Source organism: Hordeum vulgare, chromosome 1H (assembly GCF_904849725.1).
Source record: "Hordeum vulgare subsp. vulgare chromosome 1H, MorexV3_pseudomolecules_assembly, whole genome shotgun sequence".
NCBI lineage: Eukaryota > Viridiplantae > Streptophyta > Magnoliopsida > Poales > Poaceae > Hordeum > Hordeum vulgare.
The window spans coordinates 445,875,030-445,896,954 of NC_058518.1; the positions used below are offsets into that span (position 1 = coordinate 445,875,030).

At 48.1% G+C, this 21,925-nt stretch overlaps 1 protein-coding gene across 1 annotated transcript; it reads right to left on the reverse strand.

Moving 5' to 3' along the window:
- LOC123443821 (probable calcium-transporting ATPase 6, plasma membrane-type) lies at positions 1-13,533 on the reverse strand. Its single transcript, XM_045120351.1, has 7 exons — positions 13,312-13,533; positions 4,891-4,945; positions 2,857-4,793; positions 2,599-2,757; positions 1,848-2,019; positions 1,347-1,645; positions 1-857 (listed from the first exon to the last, which is right to left on the reverse strand). The coding sequence occupies exons 1-7, from the start codon at positions 13,516-13,518 to the stop codon at positions 552-554; spliced, it is 3,135 nt and encodes a 1,044-aa protein (XP_044976286.1). The 5' UTR covers positions 13,519-13,533; the 3' UTR covers positions 1-551.
- Positions 13,534-21,925: the final 8,392 nt, after the last annotated feature.

Genomic DNA, 21,925 nt, shown 5'->3' on the forward strand with positions numbered 1-21,925 from the left:
TAGTAGAACAGAACCCTATTATTCAGATTTATTCCAGACATGAATAGTTGCAACTTGCACATGAATATGATAGTTACAATCTTACATTTCTTACATATGAACAGAAGATGCAGAGAACCGGCCGCAAATCACGACGGATGCCAGTATTGCTACAACTTACAAGGAGTTCTTCAGCTAATATAGCCATCCTGAACAAAACTGTTACGTACTCCCTCTTATATTTCTCTACGGGGGGAGTACTACTTCCTAATTCCAATCCACACTCTGCAAAAGCAGAAACCGTGACAAGGACCAATTGAAGCTATGTACTGAAGCCATAATACGCACCCGCACCCTCACCCGGTATATACTTGAACTGAGCTAACGCTCCATGTTCCCCTGTTTCCAGTAATCAAATGTTTCCAACTTCCAAATTCTAAACTTATCCGGTCATTTCTTCCTTGGCCATAACTAAACTGGCAAATTAAGCAACCCAGACAAGAGATCCCGTGCACTGGTTGACTGGGTTGCTTATCCGGTCGAAACGGATGAATTTGTGCACCGTCTTGAAACTAGAGAGCTTCCGGACCTTCAGGGATCAGCTCGTACCCATGAGGCTTCGCATCTCTCTTCACAGATTCAACTGGAATGCACTTGAGGATCACGGAGACGATCATACTAACCGAGCCAAGAACGACGCTGAGCAGCCATAGTTCTAAACTCAACGGCACGGTGTTCGCAAAAGTTCCGAGAAGTTCCACGATGATCACTTGGAATATCACTGTAGCTGTCAGTATGCCGACAAAGATCCAATTTCTGAATATCCCTCGGAAGACGTTGATCTTTTCCATTTCCCTGCTGTTTATTTCGTTGAAAACCTGGAAACAGGGCAGCAAATTAAATGCAAATTACTCGCTAAAATGATGCACTGATTCCTATAGGTTCACTGCAAATCTCATTTTTTGAGTTAACTGACCATATTTGTACATTATCGCATAGATTTTCAAATATGATCGGACAATGTGAAACCCGAAGTTTCAAATAAAAAGAGCCCATATAACTATATATATTGAGCTCGCACCTATAATACAAGCATTTGGTCATGTGCTTTAAAGAACCTACGGATGAGTTTGAGGTTTACTTCTAGAAAATGATCAAGAATCAAGGGAACGGTTTAACACATGAACATAGAGAAATAGCAATGCTTACAAAATTAAATACTGTGAATGTGATCTCACCCGCAAGGAAAACAACTAATAATTAATAATCTGCTTAATAAGGACATGTGATGACTATGAAACCTTGCGGAACAGAATAAATAAGCAGAAGCAACAAATTTCTTTCCATGTAAAATTAACTCCAGATACCTGGCAAAAGACGAAAGAGTTGAATATGAGAGTATTGATCGTTTTATCAGCAGTTGGACCTTCAATATTAAGGAGTCTCTTTCCAACTATCATGAGAGTACCCAATACAAGGAGCTGATACAAAGCTTGGCCAAGAATATTTCTCCACATAACCTTAGTGATAAAACTATCTCCGCGCCTTACAGGCGACCGCTTCATCATCTCATCATTTGGCGGTTCCGTTGCTAAGGCCAAGGCTCCCAATGTATCCATGATCATATTAACCCATAGCAACTGGACAGCAGTAAGAGGTGCAGTCCCTGTAAGTTAATTCAAAGTGTCAAATATAAATATGGTTCTGAAAAGGTACATAAATAAGAAGATAGATCAGAAGTTGGTGCACATGAATTTCGTTCCGCATAAGATGCACAGAAATTCCTTCTGTGAACAACATGCAGACAAGCTCCAAGGCAGCCATTTGTTAGATCAAGAATATCATACTGGTAGAGAGTGTGCAACTACCTATGACACATGCCGAGACAAAATTCACTATCAGAGCCACTATATTAACTGTAAGCTGGAACTGCACAAACTTTTGAATGTTCAAGTAAACCGCACGCCCCCATCTAGCAACATTCACGATAGTTTTGAAATTGTCATCCATTATTATAACATCAGCATTCTCTTTTGCGACCTGCATAAAATAGAAAGGTTAGATACTTAATCACAACAAAGACTTGTACAAAGCTTAAATGGCACTGCAAAATGAGTACTAGTGATTGTTTTTTCAAGACCATGCAAAATGAATACTGTTTCAATCAAGGGCATAAATTGACATCAGACAGAAAAAATGACAGTGTAATTTTGTCACTTATGGGTTTTGAATTGCATAGTTGTGCATCTCAATAGAATCCCAACAAAAATATCATAGACGTGCAACATGTCTATAAATCATTCATAATAAGAAAGTCGGTTTAGTTATCTAGTGAACAGTGACTGAAAACTTGCCTTACTCTTATTTAAATTTGGGTTTATCTAATCTACCTCCCACCTAATGTTACACATCAAAGATTACAACATAATCTATGAAATGTTAATATAGCATGGAAGGACACAGAAAATATTTCTTACAGAAAACCGAGACAGAGTTTCAGAATGTCTGCAGCAGACATTCACCTGAAGTTACCGAACCCCTTTTTCAAGAAGCTACTGAAGATACGGTGTACATGGAAGCATAAAGCAACATACATTAGACAGAAACATCAAAAAGTACCTCAGTGCCAGCAATGCCCATTGCCAATCCAATGTCTGACTCACACAATGCCGGGGCATCATTAGTTCCATCACCAGTAACAGCAACTACCTCTTGATACATGCTTTTCAAGCTTGTTACCAATTTGAATTTGTCCATAGGCAGCGAGCGGGCCATTACCTGTACTTGGGAAGTAGCTAGCTTCAGCTAAGATTTGAAATTCACACCCATGCATAAATGGGTGAAACTGAAAAGCAAGCATCTTAAGTAAAAGTAGACCTGAATTTTAGGTAGTAGCTCCTTCAGTTCGTCGGAGCTCTTATCGTGAAGCTCCCGTCCTTCTATGGCTATCCCGTCCTCGGTTAATATTCCACATTCCTTGGCAATAGCTTTCGCAGTGTTGATGTTGTCTCCCGTAACCATTCTTACCGTAATACCAGCAGCCATGCAGGTCATCACTGCATCCCTGACACCAGGACGGACTGGGTCCTTGATACCAAAAAGCACAATTAGTGTGTAACCATTTTCTGGTATGGTTTGCTCTTCAGAAAATTCATCAAGATCCTGAAATGCAACGCAAAGTGTTCTCAACGCCTCAGAAGCAAATGAATTGATTATGTTTAGGACATTTTGCTTCTGCATGTCTGACAGTGGTACTATATCCCCTTCGCCATTCAGGACATTATCGCAGTGTCCTAGAATAATTTCCGGTGCGCCTTTACAGAAGGAACGGAAGCCTCCATTTGGTAACTCTATTATCACTGACATCTTTTTCTTGACTGAATTAAAAGGCTCTACTCTTACTCTCCTGATACTATTGTATTCAAGGTATCGATCCGCTTCTATGGTCAAGCCGAACTCCAACAATGCTGCTTCGGTTGGTGTGCCCAAGATGGTCCTTTTGCCATCATCTCCCTTCACCACCTCGGATCCCGTGTTCACAAATATGCCTTGTACAAGTATTTCCATAGCTCTTTCTGAAATTACAGATTTTAGCTCGGTGATTTTTGCATCGCCATTGACCGACTTGGATACGTCGCTGATCCAAACCTTATCGACGATCATGTGGTTGGTTGTCAAAGTTCCTGTCTTATCAGTGCAAATACAGCTGACTGAACCCATCGTCTCACACGCCGCGAGATGCCTGACTAGAGCTTTGTCATTCATCAACTTCTTCATGGCAAATGCAAGACTAAGGGTCACAGCCAACGGTAGACCTTCAGGGACTGCAACTACGATGATGGTCACGGCAATAGCAAAGTAGTTGACTATTGTCAATGCGTCATTTGCCGACCAATTCATCAAACCGACACCCATTCCCTTGTTAACCAAGAACCTTGCTAGAAGTACTAGAAACGTGAGAATAGCAAACACGAGTCCAATCTGCCCAATGACCGTAGCCACGCCATTGAGCTTAACTTGCAAAGGAGTTTCATCCACTCCACTGTCACTAAGAGTGCCCATGATTTTACCCCACTCGGTACGCGAACCGACGGCAGTGACAAGCATCTTAGCTGTCCCATCAACCACCTTACTCCCACCATGGAGAAAAGGCTTTTCTTCAGAAACTTGAATTGGCTCACTCTCACCTGACAAGCTAGATTCATCTACCAGTAGGCAGTAGCCAGATATAAACAAGCCATCTGCAGGAACCACATCACCTATCGAAAGATGCAAGATGTCGCCGACGACCAAGTCATGAATCAAAACCTTCTTGGTTTTCTTATCTCTAGTAACAAGGACATATATCTTCTGCTTCTCACGGTCCAGCTCCATAAACTTCCTTGACTGCTTGTAATCGTTGGACGCAGTAACTAGTACCACCAACAAAATGCTGAGTATTATGCCAAGACCATCATATATACCCTTGGGCCACCCCTCGGTTGCTAGGCCAACCACCAGAGAAACCAGAGCACACACTATGAGAATGTTGAGAGTCAGGTCATGTAATGCATCCCACACAAACATCCAGAAGCTTCTAGGGGGCTTCTCGGCGTGCTTGTTAGTACCATACAGTTTCTGCCTGGTTGATACTTCAGTTTCCTTGACACCATCTTGCAAAGAGGCTTTGAGTTTCCTAGATATCCCGTTGGTTCCACCATGCAACTTCAAGATTGTCGAATCTTCGCGCATGCCAGTAATTTCTGCTAGTTCATCCGGGCTGATAGAAAATCCTTCCTCAATAAGCTCATGTGTTAAGTGGTATTGTTTTACGCCTACGTGGTTAAAGGATAAAAAGTGAAAATCAACATAACAGTTATGACAAGATCGAAAAGGCACATGCTACTCCACGATCAGTTGGCGAGAGCGCACCGTTAATAAATTGCAGTGCTGCCCTATGCACGTTAATCACAACCTGGACTTTTCCCTGGAAAATAAGCATCTCTAATCAAGACGAAAAAAATAAATTGACTTCCTGATACTGAAAAATATGAATCACTTATTTTCGCAGTTTAATTTCAGTAACCAAAGTAACCTCTAAAATATAGCAGCCTAAATATAAAATAGTAAGAGTAGATTTCACTTTTTTTACCCCTTAAGATGGCAAGAGTGCCAATGACCACATTTAGTTAATTTAAAGAACCCTTAACCTGCAAAAGTAAGTGGGAGTAGGATTTAAAACTCGAATACCAAGTTTGCCCCGTTCTGAGAAGATTGGCTTGCCTGTCAGTTGTACATGACAGATGACTTGGTTGCATAACTTGAATTTTTTGTGGTGATACTTATTCATGCAAATTTTATAATATCGTTGAATTCCTAGTTTTATTTTTAATGGTGCTGAATCAAACATAAAAACCTTAATAGATTTTAATCTAACTTAAAATCCTATAAATATATTTAGTATATCATACTACACACATTATGATTTATTTTTGCAAACTTCATCTCAATAAATTTAATTAATTTCAATTTACTTCAAATATTCAGTTTTAACCTTAGTGCTAGTCCTTTATCCAAAAAGCATATCCTCCATTATAAATAAAATATTGGATTATATAGTTTGTAATTCTGGATGCAGAAATCCAATTCGGCTCTCAGGAACACATGCTCCTACGCGCCAAAGATGTTTATTCAAATGTCAAAAGAATATGCAAAAATTTAGATGTGTTTAAAGTCACATCAAAATGCTACTTGGAAACTTTTAGGCGGAAAGCATTCGCATTTTTACTCTAGTTGAACAATAAATGTTACCTCCACTCCAAATGTTACACTTAATTTTATTTGTTTTCACTAATGACGCATTGATATCCCATTTCGCTTAAAAATTGTCAAGCCCGCTTGTTACACTAACATGAGGATCTACAAAAACAAATCCCAACTTTTTCAAAAAAAAAATCAGTCAAGAGCATATGCTCCCGAGAGCCAAAACGGCCCTCTCGATTTAATCTTCATCATATATTAAGTCTTCAAAAACATCATTCAACCATCTACACATAAGCTTGATAGGCGAGCCAGGATTGGCAAGGGGTCACAAGCAGTTAAACATGGAACATCTTGGTATTTAGGTTTTAAATTTGATACATTGATGAAAAAAAACTTCAAATGGGCTATTTTTTGTGTCAATGGTGCCATCTTGTAGGCTAAAATACGGAATTTACTCATATAATAATCAACATACCGTGATAGGATATTTCCCACATGGCATTCATTCATTTGATGATTTCCCACAATTGTTGTGTAAGTATAAAAATGGTCCCTCAACTACAAAATTAGGAAAACCTAGTCCTCAAATTATTAAACCATATATATTTGTTCCCCCATACCACTTGTAATGGCATCGGTAATGTTCGTGGCTTGATTTAACCGAAACTTGACATGATGATAAATTATGATCATTGACCTTGCCACATCATCGTCCATCTAAACACATGTCAGAGGCCACAATATGCGCCTGGTGTTTCTAGCGTCACGGTTAGCTGCTACACTCTAGGGGCATGCTGCTGGTAGAATATGTTCGGCATCTCACATCCAGTGGCGGAGCTAGCCGAAAATCACTTGGGAGGGGGGGGGGGCAAATCATCTGTGTTTGGAGGGGGGAATTTCTAAAAAAAATCTAATCTAAGCATCCCTAAATAATCTTCAATAGTTGATCCAAGGCCGGGGGGTGGCAGCGCCCCCCTGTCCCCAACATAGCTCTGCCACTCCTCACGTCGCTTGTTGGCAAATAACCATGACGCTTACATGGTGCTAGATATCACTTCTTGAAGCGACAACTTTGTCAGAAAGAGGATGGACGGTGACGACTCAAAGATGGTTCTTGGCGTGGTCGGGCTCGTATCTGTGAAGATGGAGGACAACCCACCGCTGAATAGGATGGCAAGTGCCGCCCTAGAGAGGGAGTTCCTAGGGACGCGTTTGGTTACCTGCATTACCCTCAACCAGGCCTGTGGGGGAAGAAATTAGCATGTGTGGTTGCCTGCTCCACATACAAATCTTGGTCCGCACAAATCTTAAAGCAGTGCTCAGCCAGGCCCGCTTGGAACGGCCGAATCGACAATTTTCAGTGAGACAAGCTAGGACAATGCAGGGGAGGGGAATGTCGCACTGCGCAGCTGCGGGCAAGGAGATGGCAGGAGCGATGGCATGTCTCCGAAAAAGTGGTAGGATGAATTCGCGTCCCCGCACGTCGATTCCCACGTCCCCGCACGTCGATTCCTGATCGCCCTATATAGCTAGTGTGACCGGCATGCCAAAACTCCCGCCACCCCTCTCGAGCTTTCACTCCGCCCTGGATCCACCTTGACGACGAGGTAAGCGACACAACTACTCCGGCGTCCGGTTGGCTACGGCGGCGGATCCGCTCCTCCTCTTCTCCTTCATGCCGCACCTCCTCTGCGGCTTCTTCAATGGCGTTTGTAAGTTCAATGACCCCCTCCCCTCTACTAGTTCTAGCTAGATCTGGCGATGTGGTGGGGTTAGATTCTCCGATCTGTTTGAATGTGATGTTTCAGTAGTTAGCTGGGATGGATTTCAAGCATGCTAGGGGGTGTTTCCGTGATTGCTTGCTTGGATGTTCATGGATGGATTGGTAGTATGCTTGGATGTTCATGAATGGATTTGTAGTATGCTAAGATGTTCATTGATGGATTGGTAGTATGCTTAGATGTATGGTATGGTAATGGGCAAGTGTTGAACAAGATCATCCATATGTGTCCATGATTAGTCTTGTCTTAAACTAGATCATCCATGTGTGCATGTTTTACCGTTAGTTCATACCATCGATGTGTAGTGTGTTGTCCATGTTTACAGATAGCACGTACTGTCAATTTTAGCCTAATGTGATGTTGATGACGCTTACGTTTGCAGTGTTGAAGTGTATATGTGGATTGTCTAGCTCTTTCCATCAGTTCGGACTTTTGGTTGCGTTGGCTAGTGCATGAAGCTTAACATAGTATTAGGGCTAAGGTCTTGAGTTCAAGTCCTAGCTTTCGCAATTTATTTAAAAAATTGTTGGTAGTCCCCCTTTGTGTCCACGTAGAGGCTTCTTGAGTCATACGTGAGTTTCGTGCGCCGTCGCTCCTTTCCGGTTGTACGTGTTGACTTGTCTTCCCCGTCACACGTGAGAGGGTGTGTTACAATATATGTGGACTTTTGGTTGCGTTGGCTAGTGCATGAAGCTTAACATGGTATCAGGGCCTAAGGTCTTGAGTTCAAGTCCTGACTTTCGCAGTTTATTCAAACTAGCAAAAGGGCCCGTGCTTGCAACGGGAGAAAAGTAACTATAATCTTCAAGGATTCTGATCATATTACGTCCTTCAAATTGTAGGACATTTCTTGAAATGCATGAACATTTTTTGAATTAGCAAACATTTTTTTCAATTGCATCCAAAAAATAATACACAAACTTTTTTCTTAAAATCATGGACTTTTATTGTTTTCACCAACATTGTTCTCAAAATTATGAACATTTTTTTGAATATGGGAATACTTTTACAAATATCCTGAGCATTTTTTGAATTTACAAACATTTTATGTTTTCTTCAAAATTTCTCAGTTTTATAAGTTGCAATTTTTTTTCAAAAGTCTATATTATTTAAATTTTAAAAAATGAAACAGAAAATGAAAATAAAAAATGAGACTAAAAACACTGTTTTTAAGATTTTCACACGGACTTTTGTTTAAAATTATTAACTTTTTTCATTTTACAGACATTTTATAAAAATTTAAACATTTTTTTGTATATGCAAACATTTTTCAAAATTGATGAGTAGTTTTTGAATTCTCAAAAAAAATATGTTTTTTAATATTTTATTTCAAAATTCTCAATTTCTTAAATTTAAGAAAAGTTATTTGAAGTTCTGAATTATTTAAAGTAGAAAAAAATGGAACTGAAAAGTAAAATAAAAAAACTAAACTAAAAGAACAGGCGGCCACGCATGGGCCGGCCCAAATAGGTGTTGCATCTTTTTCCAATGCCCAGAGCGTAATATAGGAGGTGCCTACATGGGCCGGCCGAGTCAGGAGATTTTCCTGTTTGAAACGTTTTCTATGACTTATAAGTGGCAATTGTGGGTAATTTTCATCAATTTTATGGGCAATGTTAATGACGAACGACAGAAGCACTAATTGCTTTATTAGTAGGTAAAGATATTGTTGTCACCCCCTATCTGTCCACGTATAGGCCTCTTGAGCCATACCTCTGAGTTTATCCACGTGTTGACTTTCCGCGTTACACGTGAGAGGGGGTGTTGAAGTGTATATGTGGATTATCTAGCCCTTTCCATCAGTTCTGATTTTTGGTTGCGTTGGCTAGTGCATGAAGCTTAACATGCAGGACATGAGCATGCAAGAGTTTAGTCTGACCATCGTGTCGTCCGAGAGCCAGTTCCCGACGTCCTATGTCGAGGACTCCTAGGCTAACATAGACCAGACGCCTCTTGATTTAGAAGTTTTCGAGGTGCCTCCTAATGTTCCTCCATTTGCGTTGGCTCATCCCAATGTTGTATCTCATGTGGCTGCTCGAAGGCAGCCATAAAGGAGAAGAAGGATGGCAGGGGATGCAACATGAAATGGCAATCGTTCGTCTCCATTTGTGTGCTTACCAAGATGTGTGAGGTCATATCTAGTGGAATGGGGACTGGCAAGGGGTTCAAGGAGGTGCACTTGAACTATGTGGCAAAGCAAGTCTTCGAGTTTTGTGGACGAAAGGTCACCGCAACCCAGGTCTACAACCACCCGAGGAAGTGGAGAACGAGGTGGATCATCTCCTTCAAACTGAGAGACCTGAGCGGTGCTTCATGGGATGAGGAGACTTGCACGAACTTGTTGGAGGCAGAGCACTACCAAGGGCACATCGCGGTTAGCTCACAAACCATGTCATATTAACTAACCATCTCATATGAACCATTGCCATACTAACTAATCATCTCCTCAACACACCTATCCAGAACTATCACCAGATGCATCAGAGATCTCCTTCGGGCTCGCAACCGGCAAGCATGCCATGGGCTCTGGTTAGCCGTCGGGCTTGCCAATGCCCGTGATGCCCCACTATCCAGACACCCAGGAGTCAGACGCCATCAACACTGATGCTCCTGATAAGGATGGTGAGCACATTCTTGTGGTTGATAGGAAGAGGAAGCATGCAGGCTTCATGAAGGAGGAGTTTACCATCTTTAGCAGCATGATTCAGGTAGTGAAGAAGGTGACCATCGCCATCAGGGAGAGCAGCACGGCCGACATCCACCCTGAGCTCTACTGTATCGTCATGGAGCAAGTTGGCTTCAGCCTAGAGGCTCTCATGGTGGCTCTCAGCCAACTACTTGGCAACAAAGCCCATGGTGTTTGGTTTGTTGTCATGGGAGAGGCTCACATGGTGCTCTAGTTGAGGACCTGGCTGGGCAAGCACTACTACTAGTGTTGCTTCTGCTGGTGGCGATGGCGTGCATGATCCTCGACCATGACGATGGCGATGATGACGCATATTTTGTGTGAAAATAATCTTACGGTCTGTGTATTTTGGTGAGGTGGCATATACTAACCCCTCACGGTGATCCGCATACTGATCACGAACTTGCGGTGGTAGGATTACACCCATTTTTTGATGTGGTGGTAGGATGACACCAACATAGTGGTAGGTTGACCTTGCTACGTTGTATGATCATGCATGCTTACAAATGCTCTTATGCTTCATTTCTTATGTGCTTCATTGCTTGCTCCTAGAGTGCTTCATTGCTTGTTGCTTGTGTGTTCCAATGCTTGTTGCTGCAACTTATTGTTCATTTGCATTGCTACGACAAGTGGTATGTGGTGTTCGAACGAAGGGTTCCAGGGGTTTACAGTTCATGGGAAGCTTGCAGCAAACAAGTTTCAGGGTACAACAACCAAAGCCACATAGGGTTTAAGACTAGGCAGGCGACAGAAGATGCTTACTCCAAGTATGTGTGAGATCAGTCATGCAACAAGTTTGAGACCGCCAAGGTGGATTGTCTGTTTTGGCTGAAGAACTTCATCTTCGTCCAGTTTATCGTCATTGTAGTTATGTGGCTTTGGTGTGCTTGGTGCGATGATATGTAAGGTGTAGTAGCAGTGGGTAACCTCACCAAATAAGGTACAAGGTGAGCACAACTCTATGCACGTATGCAACCAAACAACATGCACTCGTCTGATCACATACAATGCGAGCAACCAAACACCGAGCGAAGGGGGCGTCGCTACAATCGATGCAGAAAGAGGACATGCATGCAACCAATCAATATGCAGATGTCGGTTCTTTGCATGCATATGCTTAGCCAGGCCTAAGAGCATCTATAGTCGGACCCCTCATACCCATCTCAAACACCAGAGCAGGCCGGTCGGTCACTCATCGATCACAAAATATTGACCCAACTACACACCTCAAACGGGCCTCAAACGCCCGGACTGACCGACACACCTCATATCCAGCCCAAATATGGGGTGGATATGGGGGAGTCCGGGCACGCCCGCCACGTCGGCCTAACGGCGTGGCCCCACACGAAGAGGCGCCTCGACTATCGTCGCGGTGTGAGGCGCCGCTCCGGCTCGCCGCCCGAGGCTATAGTCAACTATTTAAGCCGGTCAAGATCCCTCAGCCCTAGCACATCCACCTCATCCCTCCCTTCGCCACCACCGAGCCCATCCGCCTCCTCTTCCCCGCTCTCCGACCTCAGTATGGTCTGCCGTAGGATCACCACCTATGCTCATCTCACGCCGGAGCACCGGATGCAGACCGAGGCGCAGATCCAGGCTTGGCGCGCCTCCCACATCATTACGGGTCTCCCTTTGGACTCGACGGAAACGAAGGAGGAGGAGGAGGAGGAGAAGAAGCCGGAGGAGGAGAAGCAACCAGAGGAGGAGGTGTCGGAGGCCATGGAGGAGGACCAACCAGAGGAAGAGGATGACCCGGAGATCCATGCTCGAGGCTTGAACATGGCGGAGGTGGAGGCGGAGTTCGCCGTAGCCCAAGCCGAGGAGATGACGGAGCAGCAGGTCATTCTGGATTCCATCCAGAATGAGACCGAGGTGAAGACCAACCGCCCGCTCATCCGGCAGAGGCAGGAGGAGGCCGACGCCCTCTTCGACGAGCTCGAGGCGGACATAGCAGCGAAGGAAGCTGCAGCGGAGCAGTCAGAGGGGGGTGCAGTAGAGGTGCCAGAGGGGGTACAACTCCAGTTGCCGCACATCTATCCGCTGGAGGGCACGGAGATCGTCGATATCTCCGACGAAGATTAGGTAGTTTGTACGTAGTTCATAGGTTTATATGTTGCATGCTTTTGTATGGATTTGAGAAATTTAATATGAGATGTCCGGATGCAGTAGTGTGTTTTTGAGGTGTACCCGATTACAATATCCATAAATGCGTTCACAGGCGTTTAAGGACCGGATTTGTAAGTTACAACTATAAATGCTTTAACGAAACAAATATGCAAAATAACTAAAAACAATACTAGCAACCAACGCGCCGCCTCCAGTTATGCGACGATGACAACAACAGGCACATGCGGCAACCGGCAGCGCAACGATTCCATGCTCATTTGGCCTCCTCTGTGAGCATGACCACATCGAGCGAGCGAGGAAGAAAGGGAGAGAGAAGGACCGGACTGTTAAATGTTAAACCATGGCACGGACGTTATAAGACAAAATCGGATCACATCGTCCCGATTTCACAAGTTGAGGGCCTAGATTTTCTGGTTTTGAAGTCAGGAGATCATTTGCAAACTTTCCCAACAAGACGGACCCAAAAATATATTATTTCTCTTTTAAGAGGAAAAAAAAAACCATAACAGCCGGCATGAACCCTGCCAGCGGTTACCCACCCTACCGTATATGCTTGCCTCACGTCAACTTGAATTGAATCCCACGATGCAAGCTGTGGTTACGCAGTTCCTTTCCCAGGGTTGAATGAGCGAGCCCATGCACCATGCGCCCAACGACTCGTGGCAGTTGACCACGAGTTTCTTTCTCTGGTACGGACGCAGTACGCACACTGCTTCTTCGACCACGAGAGGTCGGGAAGGTTTTTCAACCAAGGAGAGACGTGCAAGATACGCTTCAAGAATCCACGCCACCTTCATGGTCAGGACTCGGGATGAAGTTTCCTCGCACCTTCGCGGAGGCTTTGAACCTAGCTAGCTTCAGCGAAAGCGACGGCGGGAACGCTCCTCTCCTGCGAACCATTCGTCCTTTGTCTTTGCGGCTGCGGCGATCGATGGCCGGAGATTGGCTCGGGGAGGGAGGGAAATGGCGGGCGAAGGAGCGTGGGTGGGTGCGTACCAGGATCTTGCGGCGCTGGGCGGCGTCGACGGCGGCGAGGGCGGAGAACTCGCGGAAGCGGCGGCGGCGGTTGCGGACGACGAGGCCGACGGCGCGGCGCCACCGGAGGCGGGCGGCGGTGGGCGGGTTCTTGGCCGGGATGTGGAAGTGCTCCTTCAGATACCCCTCCATGCTCGTCGTCCAGCTGCTGCCGCTCCCGCCCTCCATGCCCGCTCCTTCCGCTCTCCGTTGGCTTCCCTCCTCGCTTTCGGTCTCGTCAGCAGTAAAAAAAGGATCGCAGCCATGAGAGGGGCAAACATATACGAGTATATATATATACAGCTTGATGATAATTGAGGTGCTGCAAAGGCATTAGGAGGCATTATAGTACGGGGAGACGGCGACGGGGATGAACTTTCCACGCGAGTTCGGATGGGAATTCACAGTTTACGCGACTCGGTCCAATCGGTCAATACCGGTATGGAAACAGGGACAGCCGAATTCATGATATATATACACACTCGTCTGCTTAACTACTCCCTCCGTTCCTAAATATAAGACATTTTAGAGATTGCACTATAAACTATATACGGATGTACATAGACATGTTTTAGAATATAGATTCACTCATTTTGCTCCGTATATAGTCTTCTAGTAAAATCTCTAAAAGGTCTTATATTTTAAAACGGAGGGAGTAGAAGATAACCCGCGCGTTGCAGCGGGATGGTAGAATTAAAATATGGATAATTAGGTTGATGACATGAATAGTAATGAGAATTACTTAAGATGTGATGGAAATAGCAGTCATGCATAATTTGTTGATGTCAAAGGGTTGCATGCATGAATAAAATAGTTAGTGGGATGGTAGATTAATGAGCTGACCGTACATGCATGGTTGGTTGATGTGGAAGCTCTGCATGCTTAGAAAAAAATACTCCCTCCGTTCCTAAATATAAGTCTTTTAAGAGATTTCATTAGTGTCTACATACAAAGCAAAATAAACGAATCTGTATTCTAAAGTATGTCTATATACATCCGTATGTAGTCTACTAGTGAGATCTCTAAAAAGACATATATTTAGGAACGGAGAAAGTAGTTAATAGGTTACAATTATTTAAGAATAGAAGATTAGGATAAACATCGACCGAAAGATGCTTTTGCTCAATCCACTTGATTTAATAACTCCCCACCAGGCTGCGTCTCTAACAAAAGGTGTTCCACCAGGCTGCGATCGATCTGCATCCCATCTACTCACTTCGTTCCTAAATATAAGTCTTTTTAAAGATTTCACTAGAGAACTACATACAGAGCAAAATGAATGAATCTACACTCTAAAGTATGTCTACATACATCTGTATGTAGTCTCCTAGTGAAACCTCTAAAAAAACTTATATTTAGGAGCGGAGGAAGTAGTTAGTCAGGGTACGTTATGTTTACTACTAGCAAAAGGGCCCGTGCGTTGCAACGGAAAAAAATATCACACGCTTTTAATATTTTTATAATCATTTTGATTTATTAAAATAATAAGCTAACTAACTAATGTAGTCAGTCCTATCCTATTTTGTTGAGAAATAAAAACCGTCCATTGTTAATTCCATCATGATGAGAAATTGAGCGGGACAAACAAAGCAAAACAAAAAGGCTACGTGAATTGATCAATGGACTGTTATCTTATTTCACTCATGGGATAGAGAATGTGGGATCAGATGAGAAACTGAAGGTGGTGTTCCATTCCCTCTCTCTACAACAATGCAATCTTACATTCAATACATTCATTCATCAGCAAACAAATTCCCAGAAAACAAAATTTCTTGCCGGTGCTTGGCACACGGTTGGAGGCATGGGGAGGGGATCTCACCAGGTGATGAGTTCCTGTCGGAGGAGGTGATACGATGAGGGGAGCAAGGGTTAGGTGCCTCTATCTAGCCATAAGGAGTCGTCGTTGCCGCGCCATAACCTCAGAGTTCCCATGTGAGCCATGGAGGGCCGCCTCCACTTGCAAGTACTTCGCTCTGCCGCGCCTTATCCGCACGCCGCCGCCGTTCTGCATCGAGCAAACGCATCATCCCAAGTCGTCGTAGCTGTCGCGTTGATTTGATCTAGAAGCTGTGCTCGAGCGCCAAAACGGGGGCAGCAAGCGGGCAGAGGTACGCCCGCGGAGGCGGGTGGGTTGAGATCGACAGCAGTGGTGGTTGAGGTCGGCCGCGGCGGCGAGTGGTGTGGCAACGGCCTGGGCACAGGCCAGGGTGGACCAGGGTCGACGCGATGCGCTCGAGCGCCAAAACGGGGGCAGCAAGCGGGCAGAGGTACGCCCGCAGAGGCGGGTGGGTTGAGATCGACAGCAGTGGTGGTTGAGGTCGGCCACGGCGATGAGTGGTGTGGCAACGGCCTGGGCACAGGCCAGGGTGGACCAGGGTCGACGCGATGCGCTCGAGCGCCGCAACGGGGGCAATGAGCGGGGAGAGGTACAGCCGCGGAGGCGGGTGGGTTGAGATCAGCAGCGGTGGCGGTTGAGGAAAAAGTCAGGATCAGATCTTTTTTCCTGTTGTGAGGGTTGGTGGCAGTTGGATATATCCCTACCGCTGAAGCACCTGATGGTAGTGGTGCATGACCTATCTGTTAGAATTCATGGGTTTGGTCCATCTATAAAATCTGAAATCTCAAATTAAGTCCTTGAGTAAGATGGCAAGTGGTGATGTAGTGGTGCTAAAGTTTACTCTCTTTACCGTTAGTTGAGGAACGGTTGGACCTCTTTATATAGAGAGTTATCCCCATCATTTTAAGTGATGAGTTCCTGTCGGAGGAGGTGATACGATGAGGGGAGCAAGGGTTAGGTGCCTCTATCTGGCCATAAGGAGTCGTCGTTGCCGCGCCATAACCTCAGAGTTCCCATGTGAGCCATGGAGGCCCGCCTCCACTTGCAAGTACTTCGCTCTGCCGCGCCTTATCCGCACGCCGACGCCGTTCTGCATCGAGCAAACGCATCATCCCAAGTCGTCGTAGCCGTCGCGTTGATTTGATCTAGAAGCTATGCTCGAGCGCCAAAACGGGGGCAGCAAGCGGGCAGAGGTACGCCCGCGGAGGCGGGTGGGTTGAGATCGACAGCAGTGGTGGTTGAGGTCGGCCGCGGCGGCGAGTGGTGTGGCAACGGCCTGGGCACAGGCCAGGGTGTACCAGGGTCGACGCGATGCGCTCGAGCGCCAAAACGGGGACAGCAAGCGGGCAGAGGTACGCCCGCAGAGGCGGGTGGGTTGAGATCGACAGCAGTGGTGGTTGAGGTCGGCCACGGCGGTGAGTGGTGTGGCAACGGCCTGGGCACAGGCCAGGGTGGACCAGGGTCGACGCGATGCGCTCGAGCGCCGCAACGGGGGCAATGAGCGGGGAGAGGTACAACCGCGGAGGCGGGTGGGTTGAGATCAGCAGCGGTGGCGGTTGAGGAAAAAGTCAGGATCAGATCTTTTTTCCTGTTGTGAGGGTTGGTGGCAGTTGGATATATCCCTACCGCTGAAGCACCTGATGGTAGTGGTGCATGACCTATCTGTTAGAATTCATGGGTTTGGTCCATCTATAAAATCTGAAATCTCAAATTAAGTCCTTGAGTAAGATGGCAAGTGGTGATGTGGTGGTGCTAAAGTTTACTCTCTTTACCGTTAGTTGAGGAACGGTTGGACCTCTTTATATAGAGAGTTATCCCCATCATTTTAAGTGATGAGTTCCTGTCGGAGGAGGTGATACGATGAGGGGAGCAAGGGTTAGGTGCCTCTATCTGGCCATAAGGAGTCGTCGTTGCCGCGCCATAACCTCAGAGTTCCCATGTGAGCCATGGAGGCCCGCCTCCACTTGCAAGTACTTCGCTCTGCCGCGCCTTATCCGCACGCCGACGCCGTTCTGCATCGAGCAAACGCATCATCCCAAGTCGTCGTAGCCGTCGCGTTGATTTGATCTAGAAGCTGTGCTCGAGCGCCAAAACGGGGGCAGCAAGCGGGCAGAGGTACGCCCGCGGAGGCGGGTGGGTTGAGATCGACAGCAGTGGTGGTTGAGGTCGGCCGCGGCGGCGAGTGGTGTGGCAACGGCCTGGGCACAGGCCAGGGTGGACCAGGGTCGACGCGATGCGCTCGAGCGCCAAAACGGGGGCAGCAAGCGGGAGAGGTACGCCCGCAGAGGCGGTGGGTTGAGATCGACAGAAGTGGTGGTTGAGGTCGGCCGCGGCGATGAGTGGTGTGGCAACGGCCTGGGCACAGGCCAGGGTGGACCAGGGTCGACGCGATGCGCTCGAGCGCCGCAACGGGGGCAATGAGCGGGGAGAGGTACAGCCGCGGAGGCGGGTGGGTTGAGATCAGCAGCGGTGGCGGTTGAGGAAAAAGTCAGGATCAGATCTTTTTTCATGTTGTGAGGGTTGGTGGCAGTTGGATATATCCCTACCGCTGAAGCACCTGATGGTAGTGGTGCATGACCTATCTGTTAGAATTCATGGGTTTGGTCCATCTATAAAATCTGAAATCTCAAATTAAGTCCTTGAGTAAGATGGCAAGTGGTGATGTGGTGGTGCTAAAGTTTACTCTCTTTACCGTTAGTTGAGGAACGGTTGGACCTCTTTATATAGAGAGTTATCCCCATCATTTTAAGTGATGAGTTCCTGTCGGAGGAGGTGATACGATGAGGGGAGCAAGGGTTAGGTGCCTCTATCTGGCCATAAGGAGTCGTCGTTGCCGCGCCATAACCTCAGAGTTCCCATGTGAGCCATGGAGGCCCGCCTCCACTTGCAAGTACTTCGCTCTGCCGCGCCTTATCCGCACGCCGCCGCCGTTCTGCATCGAGCAAACGCATCATCCCAAGTCGTCGTAGCTGTCGCGTTGATTTGATCTAGAAGCTGTGCTCGAGCGCCAAAACGGGGGCAGCAAGCGGGCAGAGGTACGCCCGCGCAGGCGGGTGGGTTGAGATCGACACCAGTGGTGGTTGAGGTCGGCCGCGGCGGCGAGTGGTGTGGCAACGGCCTGGGCACAGGCCAGGGTGTACCAGGGTCGACGCGATGCGCTCGAGCGCCAAAACGGGGACAGCAAGCGGGCAGAGGTACGCCCGCAGAGGCGGGTGGGTTGAGATCGACAGCAGTGGTGGTTGAGGTCGGCTACGGCGGTGAGTGGTGTGGCAACGGCCTGGGCACAGGCCAGGGTGGACCAGGGTCGACGCGATGCGCTCGAGCGCCGCAACGGGGGCAATGAGCGGGGAGAGGTACAGCCGCGGAGGCGGGTGGGTTGAGATCAGCAGCGGTGGCGGTTGAGGAAAAAGTCAGGATCAGATCTTTTTTCCTGTTGTGAGGGTTGGTGGCAGTTGGATATATCCCTACCGCTGAAGCACCTGATGGTAGTGGTGCATGACCTATCTGTTAGAATTCATGGGTTTGGTCCATCTATAAAATCTGAAATCTCAAATTAAGTCCTTGAGTAAGATGGCAAGTGGTGATGTGGTGGTGCTAAAGTTTACTCTCTTTACCGTTAGTTGAGGAACGGTTGGACCTCTTTATATAGAGAGTTATCCCCATCATTTGAAGTGATGAGTTCCTGTCGGAGGAGGTGATACGATGAGGGGAGCAAGGGTTAGGTGCCTCTATCTGGCCATAAGGAGTCGTCGTTGCCGCGCCATAACCTCAGAGTTCCCATGTGAGCCATGGAGGCCCGCCTCCACTTGCAAGTACTTCGCTCTGCCGCGCCTTATCCGCACGCCGCCGCCGTTCTGCATCGAGCAAATGCATCATCCCAAGTCGTCGTAGCCGTCGCGTTGATTTGATCTAGAAGCTGTGCTCGAGCGCCAAAACGGGGGCAGCAAGCGGGCAGAGGTACGCCCGCGGAGGCGGGTGGGTTGAGATCGACAGCAGTGGTGGTTGAGGTCGGCCGCGGCGGCGAGTGGTGTGGCAACGGCCTGGGCACAGGCCAGGGTGGACCAGGGTCGACGCGATGCGCTCGAGCGCCAAAACGGGGGCAGCAAGCGGGAGAGGTACGCCCGCAGAGGCGGTGGGTTGAGATCGACAGAAGTGGTGGTTGAGGTCGGCCGCGGCGATGAGTGGTGTGGCAACGGCCTGGGCACAGGCCAGGGTGGACCAGGGTCGACGCGATGCGCTCGAGCGCCGCAACGGGGGCAATGAGCGGGGAGAGGTACAGCCGCGGAGGCGGGTGGGTTGAGATCAGCAGCGGTGGCGGTTGAGGAAAAAGTCAGGATCAGATCTTTTTTCCTGTTGTGAGGGTTGGTGGCAGTTGGATATATCCCTACCGCTGAAGCACCTGATGGTAGTGGTGCATGACCTATCTGTTAGAATTCATGGGTTTGGTCCATCTATAAAATCTGAAATCTCAAATTAAGTCCTTGAGTAAGATGGCAAGTGGTGATGTAGTGGTGCTAAAGTTTACTCTCTTTACCGTTAGTTGAGGAACGGTTGGACCTCTTTATATAGAGAGTTATCCCCATCATTTTAAGTGATGAGTTCCTGTCGGAGGAGGTGATACGATGAGGGGAGCAAGGGTTAGGTGCCTCTATCTGGCCATAAGGAGTCGTCGTTGCCGCGCCATAACCTCAGAGTTCCCATGTGAGCCATGGAGGCCCGCCTCCACTTGCAAGTACTTCGCTCTGCCGCGCCTTATCCGCACGCCGACGCCGTTCTGCATCGAGCAAACGCATCATCCCAAGTCGTCGTAGCCGTCGCGTTGATTTGATCTAGAAGCTATGCTCGAGCGCCAAAACGGGGGCAGCAAGCGGGCAGAGGTACGCCCGCGGAGGCGGGTGGGTTGAGATCGACAGCAGTGGTGGTTGAGGTCGGCCGCGGCGGCGAGTGGTGTGGCAACGGCCTGGGCACAGGCCAGGGTGTACCAGGGTCGACGCGATGCGCTCGAGCGCCAAAACGGGGACAGCAAGCGGGCAGAGGTACGCCCGCAGAGGCGGGTGGGTTGAGATCGACAGCAGTGGTGGTTGAGGTCGGCCACGGCGGTGAGTGGTGTGGCAACGGCCTGGGCACAGGCCAGGGTGGACCAGGGTCGACGCGATGCGCTCGAGCGCCGCAACGGGGGCAATGAGCGGGGAGAGGTACAACCGCGGAGGCGGGTGGGTTGAGATCAGCAGCGGTGGCGGTTGAGGAAAAAGTCAGGATCAGATCTTTTTTCCTGTTGTGAGGGTTGGTGGCAGTTGGATATATCCCTACCGCTGAAGCACCTGATGGTAGTGGTGCATGACCTATCTGTTAGAATTCATGGGTTTGGTCCATCTATAAAATCTGAAATCTCAAATTAAGTCCTTGAGTAAGATGGCAAGTGGTGATGTGGTGGTGCTAAAGTTTACTCTCTTTACCGTTAGTTGAGGAACGGTTGGACCTCTTTATATAGAGAGTTATCCCCATCATTTTAAGTGATGAGTTCCTGTCGGAGGAGGTGATACGATGAGGGGAGCAAGGGTTAGGTGCCTCTATCTGGCCATAAGGAGTCGTCGTTGCCGCGCCATAACCTCAGAGTTCCCATGTGAGCCATGGAGGCCCGCCTCCACTTGCAAGTACTTCGCTCTGCCGCGCCTTATCCGCACGCCGACGCCGTTCTGCATCGAGCAAACGCATCATCCCAAGTCGTCGTAGCCGTCGCGTTGATTTGATCTAGAAGCTGTGCTCGAGCGCCAAAACGGGGGCAGCAAGCGGGCAGAGGTACGCCCGCGGAGGCGGGTGGGTTGAGATCGACAGCAGTGGTGGTTGAGGTCGGCCGCGGCGGCGAGTGGTGTGGCAACGGCCTGGGCACAGGCCAGGGTGGACCAGGGTCGACGCGATGCGCTCGAGCGCCAAAACGGGGGCAGCAAGCGGGAGAGGTACGCCCGCAGAGGCGGTGGGTTGAGATCGACAGAAGTGGTGGTTGAGGTCGGCCGCGGCGATGAGTGGTGTGGCAACGGCCTGGGCACAGGCCAGGGTGGACCAGGGTCGACGCGATGCGCTCGAGCGCCGCAACGGGGGCAATGAGCGGGGAGAGGTACAGCCGCGGAGGCGGGTGGGTTGAGATCAGCAGCGGTGGCGGTTGAGGAAAAAGTCAGGATCAGATCTTTTTTCATGTTGTGAGGGTTGGTGGCAGTTGGATATATCCCTACCGCTGAAGCACCTGATGGTAGTGGTGCATGACCTATCTGTTAGAATTCATGGGTTTGGTCCATCTATAAAATCTGAAATCTCAAATTAAGTCCTTGAGTAAGATGGCAAGTGGTGATGTGGTGGTGCTAAAGTTTACTCTCTTTACCGTTAGTTGAGGAACGGTTGGACCTCTTTATATAGAGAGTTATCCCCATCATTTTAAGTGATGAGTTCCTGTCGGAGGAGGTGATACGATGAGGGGAGCAAGGGTTAGGTGCCTCTATCTGGCCATAAGGAGTCGTCGTTGCCGCGCCATAACCTCAGAGTTCCCATGTGAGCCATGGAGGCCCGCCTCCACTTGCAAGTACTTCGCTCTGCCGCGCCTTATCCGCACGCCGCCGCCGTTCTGCATCGAGCAAACGCATCATCCCAAGTCGTCGTAGCTGTCGCGTTGATTTGATCTAGAAGCTGTGCTCGAGCGCCAAAACGGGGGCAGCAAGCGGGCAGAGGTACGCCCGCGCAGGCGGGTGGGTTGAGATCGACAGCAGT